This window comes from Squalius cephalus (genome assembly GCF_949319135.1).
Source record: "Squalius cephalus genome assembly, chromosome: 9".
NCBI lineage: Eukaryota > Metazoa > Chordata > Actinopteri > Cypriniformes > Leuciscidae > Squalius > Squalius cephalus.
Window position 1 is genome coordinate 8,324,389 of NC_137130.1, and position 17,245 is coordinate 8,341,633.

The window sequence follows — 17,245 nt, forward strand, 5'->3', positions numbered from 1 at the left end:
TATTACTTTCCAGATGTACCTGGTCCTCCAGTCAACCCAAGAGTCACTGACACAACAAAAACAACAGCTGAATTGCACTGGGGCAAACCACTTAGTGACGGTGGCATGGAAGTCACAGGATACTTTATTGAACACAAAAAGGAGGGAGAAGAAGAATGGATCAAAGATACAACTATGCCTTTAAGGATAACTGAGTTTGTTGTCCCCAATTTGCAAGCTGGAGTGAAGTATCATTTCAGAATTAGTGCATTGAATGCAATAGGTGTCAGTGAACCAGCACAAACAGAGGATCTTGTTGAAATTGTGGAACGTGAAGAAATCCCTGATTTAGAACTTGATGCAGAACTCAGAAGAACATTAGTTATTAGGGCAGGTGCCTCTATTCGTATATTTGTTCCTATTAAAGGACGCCCAACCCCTGCAGTGACTTGGACAAAAGAGGACTCGCCATTGAAAACTCGTGCAATCATTGACAATACTGAATCATACACCCTGCTGGTCATTCCTGACTGTAATAGACGTGATGCAGGCAAATATGATTTAACATTAGAGAATGCTGCTGGAAAGAAGACCGCTTCTGTGGTTGTAAGGGTTTTGGACTCCCCTGGGCCTCCACTCAGTCTGAAACCTAAAGCAATTGACAAAGAGAGTATCACATTGGAATGGGAAATGCCTCTTATTGATGGAGGTGCCAAGATCACCAATTACATCATTGAGAAGAGAGAGTCTACTCGCAAGGCATATGCTGCCGTGATCACACAATGTGAGACATGCTCTGTCAGAGTTTCTGATCTGGCAGAGGGTTTGGAATATTATTTCAGAGTTTTTGCTGAAAATGAGTATGGCATTGGTGAAGCAGTTGAAACCCCAGACCCAGTCAGAGTATCTCAAGCACCAACTCCACCAGAAAATGTCACTTTTACTGATGTCACAAAGCACACAGTTAATCTTGCATGGACTAAACCAAAACATGATGGTGGAAGTAGAGTTACTGGGTATGTTATTGAGGCACAAAAGAAAGGAACAGATCAGTGGGCCCATGTGACAGCTGTGAAGACTTTGAACTTTACTGTTAAAAATCTTAATGAAAATGAAGAGTATGTATTCCGTGTGATGGCCGTGAACAGCTCTGGGCGAAGTCATCCTCGTGTAAGCAAGTCTGTTGTTATCAGAGAACAAAGTTCAGAACCGGAATTCGACCTCTGTGGTGTGTGTCAGAAGACAGTTATTGCCAAGGCCGGTGATGATATAAAGGTTGAAGTGCCTGTTTCTGGACGTCCTAAACCAACAGTTTCCTGGCAGAAAGACAGTCAAGCCTTCAAATTAACACAAAGAACAATGATTGAAACTACTTCTACCTCAACTATCTTGATCATAAATGAATGTTTAAGAAGTGACAGTGGAATATACTCAATGACAGGAAAGAACATTGTTGGCTCAGTCACAGACAGCATCACAGTAAAGGTGCATGATGTGCCTGGACCACCAAAGGGACCAATTAAACTGGACAAAATATCTCGTACTTTCATTGAGTTCTCATGGGAATCTCCTGAAAATGATGGAGGTGTACCAATCAATAACTATGTAGTTGAAATAAGGGAAACTACCAGCCAGACATGGGTCGAACTTTCCTCTTTAATTATTCGTACAACATTTAAAGCAACTCGTTTAACTACAGGAGTTGAATATCAATTCCGTGTCAAGGCCAAAAACAGATATGGTACAGGGCCTCCAATAACCTCAGAGACAGTGGTTGCTGCATATCCATTTAAGGTGCCTGGGCCACCTGGAACACCTAATATTGTTTCTTTCACTAAGGATACAATGACAATTGGCTGGAATGAGCCTGTTTCTGATGGGGGAAGCGAGGTCATTGGTTACCATCTTGAAAGGAAAGAGAGGAACAGTATTGTTTGGCACAGAATTAGTAAGGCACTTGTGGTCGGAAATCTGTTCAAATCTACAGGACTAGAGGATGGTGTGGCATATGAATTCCGTGTGATCGCTGAAAACATAGCTGGAATTGGAAAACCAAGCAAAGCTTCTGAACCAATGCTTGCTCTTGATCCAGTGGATCCACCTGGTCAACCTGTCCCAATACATGTGTCGAAAAATGCCATCACTATTCAGTGGACAAAGCCAGAGTATGATGGTGGTTTCAAAATTACTGGCTATACTGTGGAAAAGAGAGATCTTCCAGCTGGGCGCTGGATAAGAGCTAACTTTACAAATATCATTGAAACCACTTTCACAATAAGTGGTCTAACACAAGAAGCATCTTATGAATTCCGTGTAATTGCTAGAAATTCAGCAGGTTCTGTTAGTAACCCATCAGATCCATCAGACCCAATTATTTGCAAAGATGACATTAAAGAGCCAAGAATTATGGTTGATGCTAAATTTAAAGATATTGTCCTTGTCAAAGCCGGAGAACTGTTCAAACTTGAAGCTGATGTTGCAGGCCAGCCATTGCCATCCATGGTTTGGACGAAAGATGGAAAAGATGTTGAAAACACATATAAACTACAGATTAAAATGACAGAAATTACATCAGTCTTGATAAACAAGGATTCTGTCAGAAGGGATGGCGGTGAGTTTATTCTGACAGCAACAAATATTGGTGGCTTTGTTAAGCATGTTTTCAATGTGAAGGTTCTTGATAGACCAGGACCACCGACAGGACCTCTGGCAGTTTCTGATATTACAGCCGAAAAGTGTGTGCTCACATGGAATCCACCTACAGATGATGGCGGTTCAAACATTGAACACTATGTTATTGAAAAACGTGAGTCAAGCAGACTTGCTTGGACAAATGTGGCATCCGAATTGCGGGTTAATCAGTACCAAGCAACAAATTTGCTCAAAGGAAATGAATACATTTTCAGAGTTATGGCTGTTAACAAGTATGGTGTTGGAGAACCTCTTGAGTCTGAAGCAATAATTGCAGAAAATCCATATCTGCCACCAGATCCTCCACAAACACCTGAGATAACAGCAGTCACTAAAGATTCAGCAGTTCTCTGTTGGGGTGCACCAGCCAGCAATGGGGGAAGTGAAATCACCAACTATCGCATTGAGAAAAGAGACAGGATTAGTTTGCGCTGGGTAAAATGCAACAAGAGGAATGTTACTGACTTGCATTTCAAGGTTACTGCTCTTGTTCCAGGCCATGAATATGAATTCCGAGTTTTTGCTGAAAATGCAGCAGGAATAAGTGAACCCAGTCCTTCATCACCATTTGTCAAGGCCACAGATACTCTTTTCAAACCAGGTCCACCTGGCAATCCAAGAATCCTGGACACAACAAGTTCTTCCATCACGCTTGCATGGAACAAACCAGTTTATGATGGTGGTTCTGAAATTACTGGTTATATTGTTGAGACCTGTCTCCCTGGAACTGAAGAGGAGGAATGGACAATTGTCTCTCCTAAAGATGGTGTAAAAGGAACATCATTTACAATTAAAAATCTTAAAGAAAATCAGGAATATAAAATCAATGTGTCAGCTTTAAATATCGAGGGTATTGGAGATGCAGCACCTGTACCAGGTTCACCCAAAGCAGAGGAACGACTCATACCACCAGAGGCTGACCTTGATGCTGAACTTCGTAAGATTGTGAACATCAGAGCTTGCAATACATTAAGACTTTTTGTGCCAATTAGAGGTAGACCCACACCGGAGGCCAAATGGTCAAGAGAGAATGATGAGCCTTTAGACAGAGCTACCATTGAAACTACATCATCTTTTACATCACTGGTTATTGGAAATGTGAATAGATTTGACAGTGGAAAATACAATTTGACTGTAGAAAACAGCTCTGGAACAAAGACAGTCTCTGTGATAGTTAGAGTTCTAGATACACCTGGAGCACCACAAAACTTTAAAATAAGTCAGGTTACTAAAGAATCTGTTTCACTTGTTTGGGATCCTCCACTTAACGATGGTGGCACAAAAATTAAGAATTACATTGTTGAGAAGCGTGAGGCTACAAGAAAGGCATATGCTACAGTAAATGCCAATTGTCACAAAACTACTTGGACAGTTGACCATCTCCAAGAAGGATGCAACTACTACTTCAGAGTTCTAGCAGAAAATGAATATGGGATTGGTCTTCCTATTGAGACCGGTGAATCTGTTAAAGTGTCTGAGAAGCCACTTCCCCCTGGCAAAATTACACTTAAGGATGTCACAAAGATGAGTGTGACATTATCATGGGAAAAACCTGAACATGATGGAGGAAGCAGAGTGGTTGCATATGTTGTAGAGATGCAGAGCAAAGGGAGTGAAAAATGGACACAAGCTGTGATTGTCAAGGTACCTGAAGCAGTTATTACTGGGCTTGCACCTGGTGAAGAGTATATGTTCCGTGTTTCTGCAAGAAATGAAAAGGGAACCAGTGATCCTCGTCAAATTGGTGTGCCTGTGATTGCAAAGGACCTTGTAATCGCTCCATCCGCTAAGATGATGTTCTCCACATTCAGTGTCCTGGCAGGAGAGGATTTGACAATTGATATTCCATATAATGCTCGTCCAAAAGCTGCCATTTCATGGCTAAAGGAAGCAGTTCCACTTAAACGAACAACCAGGGTTAACTTTTCCTCCACGGATACACAGCTGAATTTAGTAATCAAAGAGGCCTGTAGAGATGATGTTGGCCAGTATAATGTCAAACTATCAAATACAGCTGGTGAGACAACAGTGGATATTGGAATCGTTGTTCTTGATAAACCTGGTCCACCAACAGGCCCTGTTAAAGTTGATAAAGTAACATCCGACAGTGTTACCATTTCTTGGAAGCCACCAGAGTATGATGGGGGCTGCACCATTAATAATTACATAGTAGAAAAGAAGGACACATCAACAACTAATTGGCAGATTGTAGCAGCAAATATAGCAAGAACTCAAATTAAGGCAGGAAGACTGAAGACAGGCTCTGAATATCAATTTAGAATTGCAGCAGAGAACAGATATGGAAAAAGCCCTCTGCTCGTGTCTGAATGTGTTGTTGCACAGTATCCTTACAAACTACCGGGCCCTCCTGGAACACCTTTCTTGCAGTCTTCTACAAAAGATAGTATGGTGATAGTGTGGAATGAACCTGTCATTGATGGTGGAGCAACAATCTTAGGATATCACCTTGAGAGAAAAGAGAGAAATAGCATTCTTTGGATGAAATTAAACAAAAGCCTAATCCAAGACACAACTTTAAAGACCACAGGGCTTGAAGAAGGCATGGAGTATGAATTCAGAGTTTATGCTGAAAACATTGTTGGCATTGGGAAGGCTAGTAAGATCTCAGAGGGCTATGTTGCCAGAGATCCTTGTGATCCTCCTGGAACACCAGAAGCTGTTAGAATCACAAAAGATTCTATTACAATTGCATGGACCAAGCCAGAGTATGATGGTGGAAGCAAAGTCACTGGATATATTGTAGAAAAGAAGGAATTACCTGCAGGACGCTGGATGAAAGCAAACTTCACCAATGTCATAGAGACTGAGTATACTGCAACAGGTCTTACAGAGGACCAGAAATATGAGTTCCGTGTCATTGCAAGAAATGCTGCTGGAGTTTTCAGTGATCCTTCATATAGTACTGGACCTATCGTGGCAAAGGATGAGATTGAGCCACCACGTATCAGCATAAATCCAGAGTACACTCAAACAATTGTTGTAAATGCAGGAGACAACTTCAAGATTGATGCAGATGTTCATGGAAAACCAATTCCAGCAATTTGTTGGATGAAGGGTGAGCAAGAACTTGGAAACACCATATATCGTGAAATTAAAAGCACAAATAACTATACCTGTTTGACTGTAAAGGAGGCCAAACTTGCTGATGGAGGTCAATATACTCTACTGCTGCAAAATCCAGGAGGAGAGAAAGCTGTGCCAGTCAATATATGTGTCCTGGATAAGCCTGGACCACCTGAGGGACCCATCTCTATCACAGGTGTAACCAGTGAGCAGTGCTGCCTTGCTTGGAATCCACCTAAACAAGATGGTGGCAGCAAGATCACTCATTATATTGTTGAAAAAAGAGAGACTAGCAGACTGCTTTGGACAGTTGTTGAACCCAAAGTCCAAGCTGTAAATCTTAAAATAACAAAACTCCTTGAAGGAAATGAATATATCTTCAGAGTTTTACCAGTCAACAAATTTGGTGTTGGTGAGCCCCTCCAATCAAGTGCAGTTGTTATCAAGAATCCATTTACACCCCCAGATGCACCAAAAGGAGTAGAAGTTTCAAATGTCAAGAAAGATTCAATGGTCTTAACCTGGGAGGCCCCAACAAATGATGGGGGTACTCCTATCACTGGTTATATTATTGAGAAACATGACAAGGAAGGCATTAGATGGACCAGATGCAACATGAAAACAGTTACTAACCTCACATTAAAAGTTACTGGACTCCTGGAGAATCATATGTATGAATTCAGAGTATCTGCTGAGAATGCTGCTGGAGTTAGTGAGGCAAGTTCTGCAACTGTATTCTATAAAGCCCTGGATCCTGTATTCAAGCCAGGACCACCCCATAATCCAAAAGTGTTAGATATGACAAAATCATCTGTTGCACTTGCATGGGGAAAGCCTATTTATGATGGTGGCTGTGAAGTCCAGGGATATATTGTTGAAGCATGTGAAGTAAAAGCAGCCATAGAGGAGGTAAAGACTCCAATAGAAGAAGGAAAGGCTGCAGGTGAATCAGCAGTTGCTGAAGAATGGACAATGTGCACTCCACCAGCAGGTGTTAAACTCACACGCTTTACTGTGGAAAATCTGAAAGAAAAACAGGAATACAAATTCAGGGTTTGTGCCGTTAACAAGGTTGGTGTTGGGGAGCATGCTGATGTCACTGGGCCCATTCTGCCAGAGGACAAAACAGAGGATCCAGATCTTGATATTGATGCTGAGTTTAGAAAGGTTGTACGTATTAAAGCTGGAGGTTCTCTTAGGATGTTCATCCCTTTTAAAGGAAGACCAACCCCACAAATCAAATGGGAAAAAGATGGTGGGCAGATTAAGGAAACAGCACAGACTGAGACCACCAGCAGTCACACTTCTCTTGTTATTGATAAAGTCAACAGGGCAGACAGTGGTAAATATATTGTGACTGCAGAAAACTCTGCGGGTGCAAAATCTGAAACAATTATTGTGAAAGTCCTTGACACTCCAAGTGCTCCACTCAACTTCAAAGTGAAAGAAATTTCAAAGGAATCTGTTACTCTTATGTGGGAGCCTCCATTTTTGGATGGTGGAGCAAAAATCAAAAATTACATTGTTGAGAAACGTGAGAGCACAAGAAAAACATTCTCTGCCGTTGTTACAAATTGCCACAAACTCTCATGGAAAGTTGAACCACTTCAAGAAGGTTGCAGTTACTATTTCAGAGTGCTTGCAGAAAATGAATATGGTGTAGGGCTACCTGCAGATATCACAGATCCGTTGAAGGTTTCAGAGGTGCCACAGTGTCCTGGAAAATTAAGTGTTGTAGATGTTACTAAAACAAGTGTGTCTCTTTCTTGGGAAAAGCCAGTTCATGATGGTGGCAGTAGAATACTTCAGTACCTCATTGAAATGCAGGTCAAGGGTAATGATAAATGGTCTGGTTGTGCCAACGTAAAAACATTGGAAGCTGTAATAAAAAATTTGAACCCTGGAGAGGAGTACACTTTTAGAGTGGTTGCGGTCAATGAAAAAGGAAAGAGTGACCCAAGAACACTTGCTGTACCTGTGGAAGCAAAAGACCTTGTCTTTGGGCCTGATGTAAGACCTGCATTTAGCAACTACAGTGTTCTTGTTGGAAAGGACCTTCAAGTTGAAATCCCAGTTTCTGGTCGTCCAATGCCAAAAATCACATGGACAAAGGATGGTGCAGCCCTCAAATTTACAACAAGGGTTAACATTTCTAATACAGCACACAGCACTGTTCTTAATATCAAAGAAGCAGCAAGAGAAGATGGCGGAATGTATGGAATAAATGTGTCCAATAATGTTGGACAAAAGGATGCAACCATTGAAATCATCACTCTTGATAAACCTGGCCCACCAACTGGCCCAGTGCGATTTGATGAGATAACTGTGTCAAGTGTTACATTGTCATGGGATCCTCCAAAGTATACTGGTGGTTGCTCAATTTCAAATTACATTGTGCAAAAGAGAGACACAACTACTACAACATGGGAGAACGTTGCAATTTCATTGGCAAGAACAACACTTAAAGTACAACGACTGAAGACTGGATCTGAATATCAATTCAGAATCATTGCTCAAAACAGGTATGGCAAGAGCTATGCTTTGGACTCTTCAGCTGTTGTTGCTCAGTACCCATACAGAGAACCAGGACCTCCAGGAACTCCATTTGTGTCATGCCTATCAAAGGACCATATGGTTGTTGAGTGGCATGAGCCAGTTTCAGATGGAGGCAGTAACATTATTGGATATCATCTTGAAAGGAAGGAGAGAAACAGTATTCTTTGGACAAAAATAAATAAGACACTGATTCAAGAAACAAGATTCAAAACCAGTCCTTTAGAGGAGGGTATCGAATATGAGTTCAGAGTCTATGCTGAAAATATTGTTGGCATTGGCAGATGCAGCAAAATCTCAGAGGGCGTTGTTGCTCGTGATCCATGTGATCCTCCTGGAACCCCAGAAGCTGTCCATGTGAGCAAAAATTCCATAACTATCGAATGGACAAAGCCAGAGTATGATGGTGGAAGTGTTATCACTGGTTATACTGTTGAGAAACGTGATCTCCCAGAGGGACGCTGGATGAAAGCAAGTTTCATAAATGTTATTGAAACCAATTTTACTGTCACTGGGCTGACAGAAGGTGCCAAGTACGACTTCAGGGTAATCGCAAAGAATGCGGTTGGAACTATCAGCAAACCATCATATAATAGTGGACCAATTGCTGCATTGGATGAGGTAGAGCCACCAAAGTTCTCAATTGACCCAGAATACACACAGACTCTTATTGTGAATGCAGGAGATACATTCAAACTTGATGCTGATGTCCATGGTAAGCCAGTTCCCACAATCCAGTGGTTTAAGAATGACAAAGAGCTTGAAAACACAATTAGATGTGACATCAAAAACACTGACAACAGAGCACTAATTATAGTAAAAGATGCAGTCAGACAAGATGGTGGAAACTACACTCTTCAGCTTACTAATATTGCTGGCTCTCAGAATGTTCAATTCCATGTGAAAGTGCTTGATAAACCAGGCCCACCAGAAGGGCCTCTTCATGTCACAGGTGTGTCCAGTGATAAATGCACACTAATATGGCGTGCTCCACTTGATGATGGAGGAAACACTATAACTCATTACATTATTGTGAGACGTGAGACAAGTCGACTTGCTTGGACTGTGGTCTGTAATGACTGCAAAACAACAACATACAAAGTGACAAAGCTCCTTGAGGGTAACGAATATATATTCCGTGTCATGGCTGCCAACAGTTATGGTGTTGGTGAGCCAATTGACACACCATCTGTAATAATGAAAGATCCATTTAGTCACCCTGGATCACCACAAATTATTGAGGTAACAAATATTGCAAAGGACTCCATGACTGTTTGCTGGAGTGCACCAGATACTGATGGTGGAAGTGAAATTCTTGGATACATAATTGAGAAGAGAGACCGGTCTGGAATTAGATGGACAAGATGCAACAGACAAAAAGTAACTGATGTATGCTTCAGAGTGCATGGCCTCATTGAGGATCATGAGTATGAATTCAGAGTGTCAGCTGAAAATGCAGCAGGAATTGGAGAACAAAGCTTGCCAACTTCATACTACAAGGCTTGTGATCCCAAATACAAACCTGGCTCACCCATGCATGCACATGTTATTGATACCACCAAGACTTCAATTACAGTAGCATGGGGAAAACCCCTTAATGATGGCGGATGTGCAATTCAAGGATATATTGTTGAGATCTGCAAAGCTGAAGAGGAAGAATGGACTATGTGCACTCCCCCTACTGGCTTACGTGTCAACAAATTTGAAATCACTAAGCTAACAGAACAACAAGAATATAAAATTCAAATATGTGCCATTAATAAATTAGGTGTTGGAGAGCCTGCGGTTATTGCAGGAACTTCCAAGCCTGAGGACAAGCTGGAGACCCCTGAAATTCACCTTGATTCAGAGCTGAGGAAAGGCATTGTTGTTCGCGCTGGAGGATCAGTAAGAATCAATGTACCATTTAGAGGTAGACCAGTACCAGATATGAAATGGACTAAAGATGAAGGTGAATTGTCAGAAAAGACAGTGCTTGAAAAGGGTCTTAACTTCACCCAGCTTTCAATTGACTCCTGTGATAGAAGGGACTCTGGAAAATACACGGTGACTCTACAGAACAGCAGTGGCTCTGTATCTGATTTTGTGGCTGTTAAAGTGTTAGATACACCCGGAGCACCACTAAACCTTGTAGTTAAGGATATCAAGAAAGACTCTGTCACACTTGTTTGGGAACCACCACTTATTGATGGAGGAGCAAAGATCAAGAATTATGTTGTTGACAAGCGTGAATCCACAAGAAAGGCCTATGCAAATGTAACAACCAAGTGCAGTAAGACAACTTATAAGGTGGAAAATCTTGCAGAGGGAGCCATGTATTACTTCAGAGTTATGGCTGAAAATGAATTTGGTGTTGGTTTGCCAGTTGAAACAAAAACTGCTTCAAAGGCATCTGAAGTACCTCAGCCAGTTGGAAAGGTTATGTTGACTGATGTGACAAAAGTAAGTGCATCGCTGGCCTGGGAAAAACCAGAGCATGATGGAGGTAGTAGGATTGCAGGCTACTTGATTGAAATGCAGCCAAAGGGAACTGACAAATGGGGTGTAGCAACAAATGTAAAAACATGTGAAGGAACAGTCACTGGACTAACTGGTGGTCAGGAATATTTGTTCCGTGTTCTGGCCTACAATGAGAAAGGCAAAAGTGAGCCGAAGCCCCTTGCTGCTCCAGTTATTGCCAATGACCTCACAATTGAACCAAGCTTCAAGTTGCAGTTCAATACATATAGTGTCAAATCTGGAAAGGATTTCAAACTTGAAATACCTATTTTTGGACGTCCAAAACCAAAGATCACTTGGTCAAAGGACGGGCAGTCACTTAAAGTAACATCCAGAATTACTACTTCCAACACAGCAACATCGACAATCCTACAGATAACTGAAGCCTGTAAAGATGACCTTGGAAAGTATGCAGTTACTGCAACAAACAGTGTTTGTTCAGTTACAGAAGATATCAGTATCATTATCCTGGATAAACCTGGTCCACCCACAGGACCAATAAAAGTGAACGAAGTAAGCAACATTTCTGTATCCATCTCATGGGAACCTCCAGAGTATACAGGGGGCTGCCAAGTAAAGCATTACATTGTTGAAAAGCGAGACAACACTGAAACTACTTGGCAAGTTGTGGCTGGATCAGTTGCCAGGACATCCCTCAAAATTACCAAGCTGAAAACTGGTGCTGAGTATCAGTTTAGAGTCATTGCTGAGAACAGATATGGTAAAGGTGCTCCTTTAGATTCAAAGTCAATTGTTGTGCAGTATCCTTACAAAACACCTGGGCCACCTGGTACTCCATATGTGAAATCTGCCACCAAAGATCAAATGACAATTGAGTGGAATGAACCGGTCAATGATGGTGGCAGTTCAGTGATTGGATACCACCTTGAAAGCAAAGAAAGAACAAGTATTCTATGGACAAAACTAAACAAAACCCTCATCACTGATACTGTTTTCAAAATATGCAATCTTGAAGAAGGCATTGGATATGAATTCAGAGTATATGCTGAAAACATTGTTGGTACTGGCAGAGCAAGCAAAGTTTCAGAGAGTTTTGTGGCCCGTGACCCATGTGATCCCCCTGGAACGCCTGAGGCTGTTGCAATATCTAAGAACCACATTAAGATTCAGTGGACAAAGCCTCAGTATGATGGTGGCAGCAAAGTGACTGGATATATTGTTGAAAGAAGAGATTTGCCTGAGGGCCGATGGATGAGGGCAAACTTTACCAATGTAATTGAGACAGAATTTACAATCACAGGCTTAACAGTAAACAATCAGTATGAATTTAGAGTAATTGCAAGAAATGCAGTGGGTGTCTTCAGTGAGCCTTCAGACAGCACCGGGACAATTACTGCTACAGATGAAATTGAACCTCCTAGTGTGTCAATGGATCCTAAGTACAAGGATGTCATTGTTGTCAATGCTGGAGACAACTTAGTTTTGGATGCAGATATACATGGAAAACCCACACCTGACGTTCAATGGCTAAAAGAAGGAAAGGAAATGGATAAGACACTGCGCATTGAAGTAAGAAGTACACAAAAACATGCTTTTATTACAATAAAAGACTGTACTAGATTGGATGGTGGACACTATGACCTAATTTTAAGCAACAGTGGTGGAACAAAAACAATTCCAATAACAGTAAAAGTTCTTGATAGACCAGGTCCACCAACCGGACCGCTACAAGTAGCTGGCATCATGTCTGATAAATGTCATCTGTCCTGGTCTGAGCCATCTCAGAATGGAGGTGCTAATATTTCTCATTACATCCTTGAGAAAAGGGAAACTAGCAGGCTATCATGGACTGTTGTTGATTCCAACATTTCTACTGTGAGTTATAAAGTGACCAAGCTCCTGTCTGGTGATGAGTATATCTTTAGAGTTATGGCTGTCAATAAATATGGCATTGGTGAACCTCTGGAATCTGAGGCAATTATTGCACGCAATCCTTACAAGCCACCAAGTGCGCCATCAACACCAGAGGCAAGTGAGATAACAAAGGATTCAATAACTTTGTCATGGGGTGCCCCAGAGAGCGATGGTGGAACAGAAGTTACATGTTATCACTTAGAGAAGCGTGACAAAGATGGTGTAAGGTGGACAAAATGCAACCGGCAGAAGCTTTCAGATCTGCATTTCAAAGTAACTGGACTGTCAGAGGGACATTTCTATGAATTCCGTGTGTCTGCTGAGAATGAAGCTGGTGTGGGAGAATCTAGTGACTTATCACTGTTTTATAGAGCAATAAATGCCACAACTCCCCCAGGTCCACCTCATCACCCTAAAGTGACAGATTACACAATCTCATCCGTCTCTCTGTCTTGGGGTAAACCCGCTACAGATGGTGGTTCATATATTAAAGGTTATATTGTTGAGATCAAAGAGATTTCCTCAGATGAATGGATCATATGCACACCTGCAGCTGGTATTCAAGCAACGCGCCTCACAGTTGAAAACCTGAAGGAAAATGCTGAATATAACTTCCGTATTTGTGCAATTAATTCTGAAGGCATTGGTGAGCCTGCTGATGTTCATGGATCGGTGACTGCATCTGAAAAAATTGAAGCACCTGAGATTGAACTTGATGCTGACCTCAGAAAAGTTGTCTCTGTTCGTGCAGGAGGATCCCTTCGTCTTTTCATTACAATTAGAGGTCGACCTGAGCCATCTGTCAAATGGGAAAAGGATGATGGAACTCTAACTGAGCGTGCTCAGATTGAGTCCACAAGTTCATACACCATGCTTGTAATTGACAATGTCAACAGATTTGACAGTGGAAAATATGTTTTAACACTTGAGAATAAGAGCGGCACAAAATCTGCATTTGTGAATGTCAGGGTGCTCGATACACCAAGTTCTCCACAGAAGTTTGAAGTGAAAGATGTAAAGAAAGATTCAGTGACTCTCTGCTGGGACCCACCACTTACAGATGGCGGGGCTAAAATAACCAATTACGTGGTTGAGAAGAGAGAATCTATTAGAAAAGCTTATACAACTGTCACAAGCAACTGCACACAGACTTCCTTTAAAGTTGATGAATTGCAGGAAGGAGGCATTTTCTACTTCCGTGTGTGTGCTGTTAATGAGTATGGCTTTGGTGTGATGGCAGTAACAAAGAATCCTATTAAGGTTGCACAGGTACCTATGCCTCCAGGAAAAGTAACTATTGTGGATGTCACAAAGAATAGTGTGACACTTACTTGGGTGAAGCCTGTCCATGATGGAGGCAGTAAAATCATCTGCTACAATGTAGAGATGCAAACCAAGACTAGTGACAAATGGGGTGTAAGCTGCACAGTTAAGGTTCCAGAGGCTACTGTGAGCAACCTAACACCTGGTGAAACATATTCATTCAGAGTTATTGCATTGAATGAGAAAGGCAAGAGTGAGCCTCAAGAACTTGGTGTACCTGTTGTAGCTAAAGATATTGAAATTGAACCCTCTGTTCATCTGTTGTTCAATACTTACAGTGTTAAAGCTGGAGCTGATCTTACTGTGGAAGTTCCTGTGAGAGGCAGACCTAAGCCAGTTGTCTCATGGAAGAAGGATGGCCTTCCTTTGAGGCAAACAACCTCTCTTTCAATTGTCAACACTACGGTGTCAAGCAAAATTGTCATCAAAGAAGCTGCTATTGAACACGTTGGTAAATATGAATTCACTCTTGCTAATACAGCAGGCACCATGTCCACAGATATCGGCATTGTTGTTCTTGATAAACCTGGGCCACCAGCTTCAGTGAAGGTTGACGCTGTGACTTCTGACAGTATTACATTGTCATGGGCCCCTCCAGAATATGATGGTGGATGCTCCATCAATAATTATATTGTTGAGAAGAGAGATACCAACACAACAGAGTGGCAGATTGTTTCAACAAATGTTGCCAGAACCTCAATTAAGGTACCTCGATTGACACAAGGTTCTGATTACCAGTTCCGCATCTATGCAGTGAATCGCTATGGAAAGGGTAAGCCAATTGACTCTCCTGGCATTACTGCGGAGTACACATTCAAACAGCCTGGCCCACCTTCTACGCCCCGCGTTGCTCATGCCACCAAGGTCTTCATGCTTGTCACATGGAATGAGCCAGTTAATGATGGTGGTAGCACAGTCCTTGGCTATCATTTAGAACGCAAAGAGAGAAGCAGTATTCTTTGGACAAAGGTGAACAGGACACTCATCAAGGATACTGAATTCAAAGTAACGGGTATTGAGGCAAGTATGATGTATGAATTCCGTATCTATGCTGAAAATATTGCTGGAATTGGCAAGGCAAGCAAAGCCAGTGAGGCCATAGCTGCACGAGATCCTTGTGATCCTCCAGGTCAACCTGAGATAACTAGCATTACCAAGTCTTCTGTATCTCTTTCTTGGACAAAGCCTGAATATGATGGTGGAGCCAAAGTTACTGGTTACATAATTGAACGTAGAGATCTCCCAGATGGTCGCTGGATAAGATGCAATTTTACCAATGTTGTAGAGACTTACTTTGATGTTACTGGCCTAACATTGGATGAGCAATATGATTTCCGTGTTATTGCAAAGAATGCTGCTGGACTATTCAGTGAGCCATCCTACAACACTGGTCCTATTACAGTTAAAGATAATGTAGATCCACCACGCATTATGATGGATGTCAAGTTCAGAGATGTTGTGGTGGTAAAATCTGGGGAAACCCTGAAGATTAATGCTGACATTGCAGGGCGCCCTCTTCCAGTTGCAGCTTGGTCAAAAGATGGACATGCAATTGAACACAAGGCAAGAATTCAGATAACTGGATCAGATACTAGTACTATGATAGTAATTAAAGACTGCAAAAGGAGTGACTCTGGGCAGTATGCTTTGACATTGCAGAATGTTGCAGGAAGTGTCACAACACCAGTAAACTGTGTTATTCTTGATAAACCAGGACCTTCAGCAGGGCCATTGTCAGTAACGGGCCTCACAGCAGAGGAGTGCACATTGTCATGGGGACCACCGCAAGAAATTGGTGGCTCTGAAATAATACATTATGTTATTCAGAAAAGAGAGACCAGCCGACTGGCATGGACACTTGTGCATGGAGAGGTCAAAACCACAACATTTAAGGTCACTAAGCTCCTGAAAGGAAATGAGTACATATTCAGAGTATTAGCTGTCAACAAGTTTGGACTTGGTGAAGCCCTTGAAAGTGAAATTGTCAAGGTTAATGATCCATACACTATCCCAACAGCCCCATCAAATGTTGAAATTACAAGTGTAAGCAGTGAGGAAATGAATCTAACTTGGACAAAGCCTGCATCTGATGGAGGCAGTGAAATCCTTGGATATATAATTGAAAGGCGAGAGAAATCCAGTCTTCACTGGGTTCGTGTGAACAGGGAGCTTGTGACAGACCTAAAAGCTGTGATATCAAAAGTAAGAAGAGGATGTGAATATGAGTTTAGAGTTTATGCTGAAAATGCGGCAGGTTTAGGTCCAGCCAGTGACCCATCTCTTTTAGCAAGAGCAGAGGATGAGCTTTTGGTGCCATCCCCGCCAACTAAACCAAGGATTCTGGATCATACAAAGAATTCTATTACTATTGCCTGGAAAAAGCCATTATCTGATGGTGGTTCACAGATCCTAGGATACATTGTAGAATATAAGAAATCTGAGGATGAGGAATGGATAGTGGCGATTCAGATGACAAAGAGCAATGAATTCACCATTTCTGGTCTTGCAACTGATGTAGAGTATGTATTTGCTGCTAAAGCAATCAACAAAGTTGGTGTCAGTGAGCAGTCACCTGTATCTGAGCCACAGTCAGCAACTGAGAGAAAGGAGGAACCTGAGTTTGACATTGACATTGAGATGCGAAAGACTTTGTTAGTCAAGCATGGTAATTCATTTACTTTGACAGCACCATTTAAGGGAAAGCCAGTTCCTTCAATTACGTGGAATAAAGAGGAAATTGATCTCAAAGCAAGGGCAAGCATAGAAACAACGGAAACATACACATCTATTACTATTGAGAAAGCAACAAGAAATGACTCTGGACAATATATTGTTACTTTGGACAATGGTGTTGGAACTGCATCTTTGCCCATGGTGGTCAAAGTCCTTGATACCCCAGGACCACCAACTAACGTGAAGATTACAGAAGTCACAAAAGACTCTGCTACAGTTACTTGGGCACCTCCAGAGAATGATGGAGGAGATGCTGTTAAGGCTTATCATGTTGAGAAACGTGAAGCAAGCAAAAAGGCCTGGGTATGCGTAACAAGCAACTGTCACAGTCTAACATACAAGATTGAAGACTTGCAAGAAGGTGCAATCTACTACTTCAGAGTTACTGGAGAAAATGAGTTTGGGACAGGTGTACCAACTGAAACTAAAGATGGAACCAAGATCACAGGTATAAACCATTACCAGATTTATTTGTCTTAAAATTAGAAAATAAAATGATTCTTTCTGT

The 17,245-nt window shown here is 41.8% G+C and overlaps 1 protein-coding gene across 1 annotated transcript in view; it reads left to right on the forward strand.

Annotated features, from left to right (window-relative positions):
- Positions 1 to 17,245, forward strand: part of ttn.1 (titin, tandem duplicate 1) — a 136,771-nt gene that overhangs the window by 92,699 nt on the left and 26,827 nt on the right. Inside the window, exon 174 of the mRNA XM_079880511.1 lies at positions 14 to 17,185. Within this exon, the coding sequence (XP_079736637.1) occupies positions 14 to 17,185 (17,172 nt within the window). The remainder of the gene's footprint in view (positions 1 to 13; positions 17,186 to 17,245) is intronic.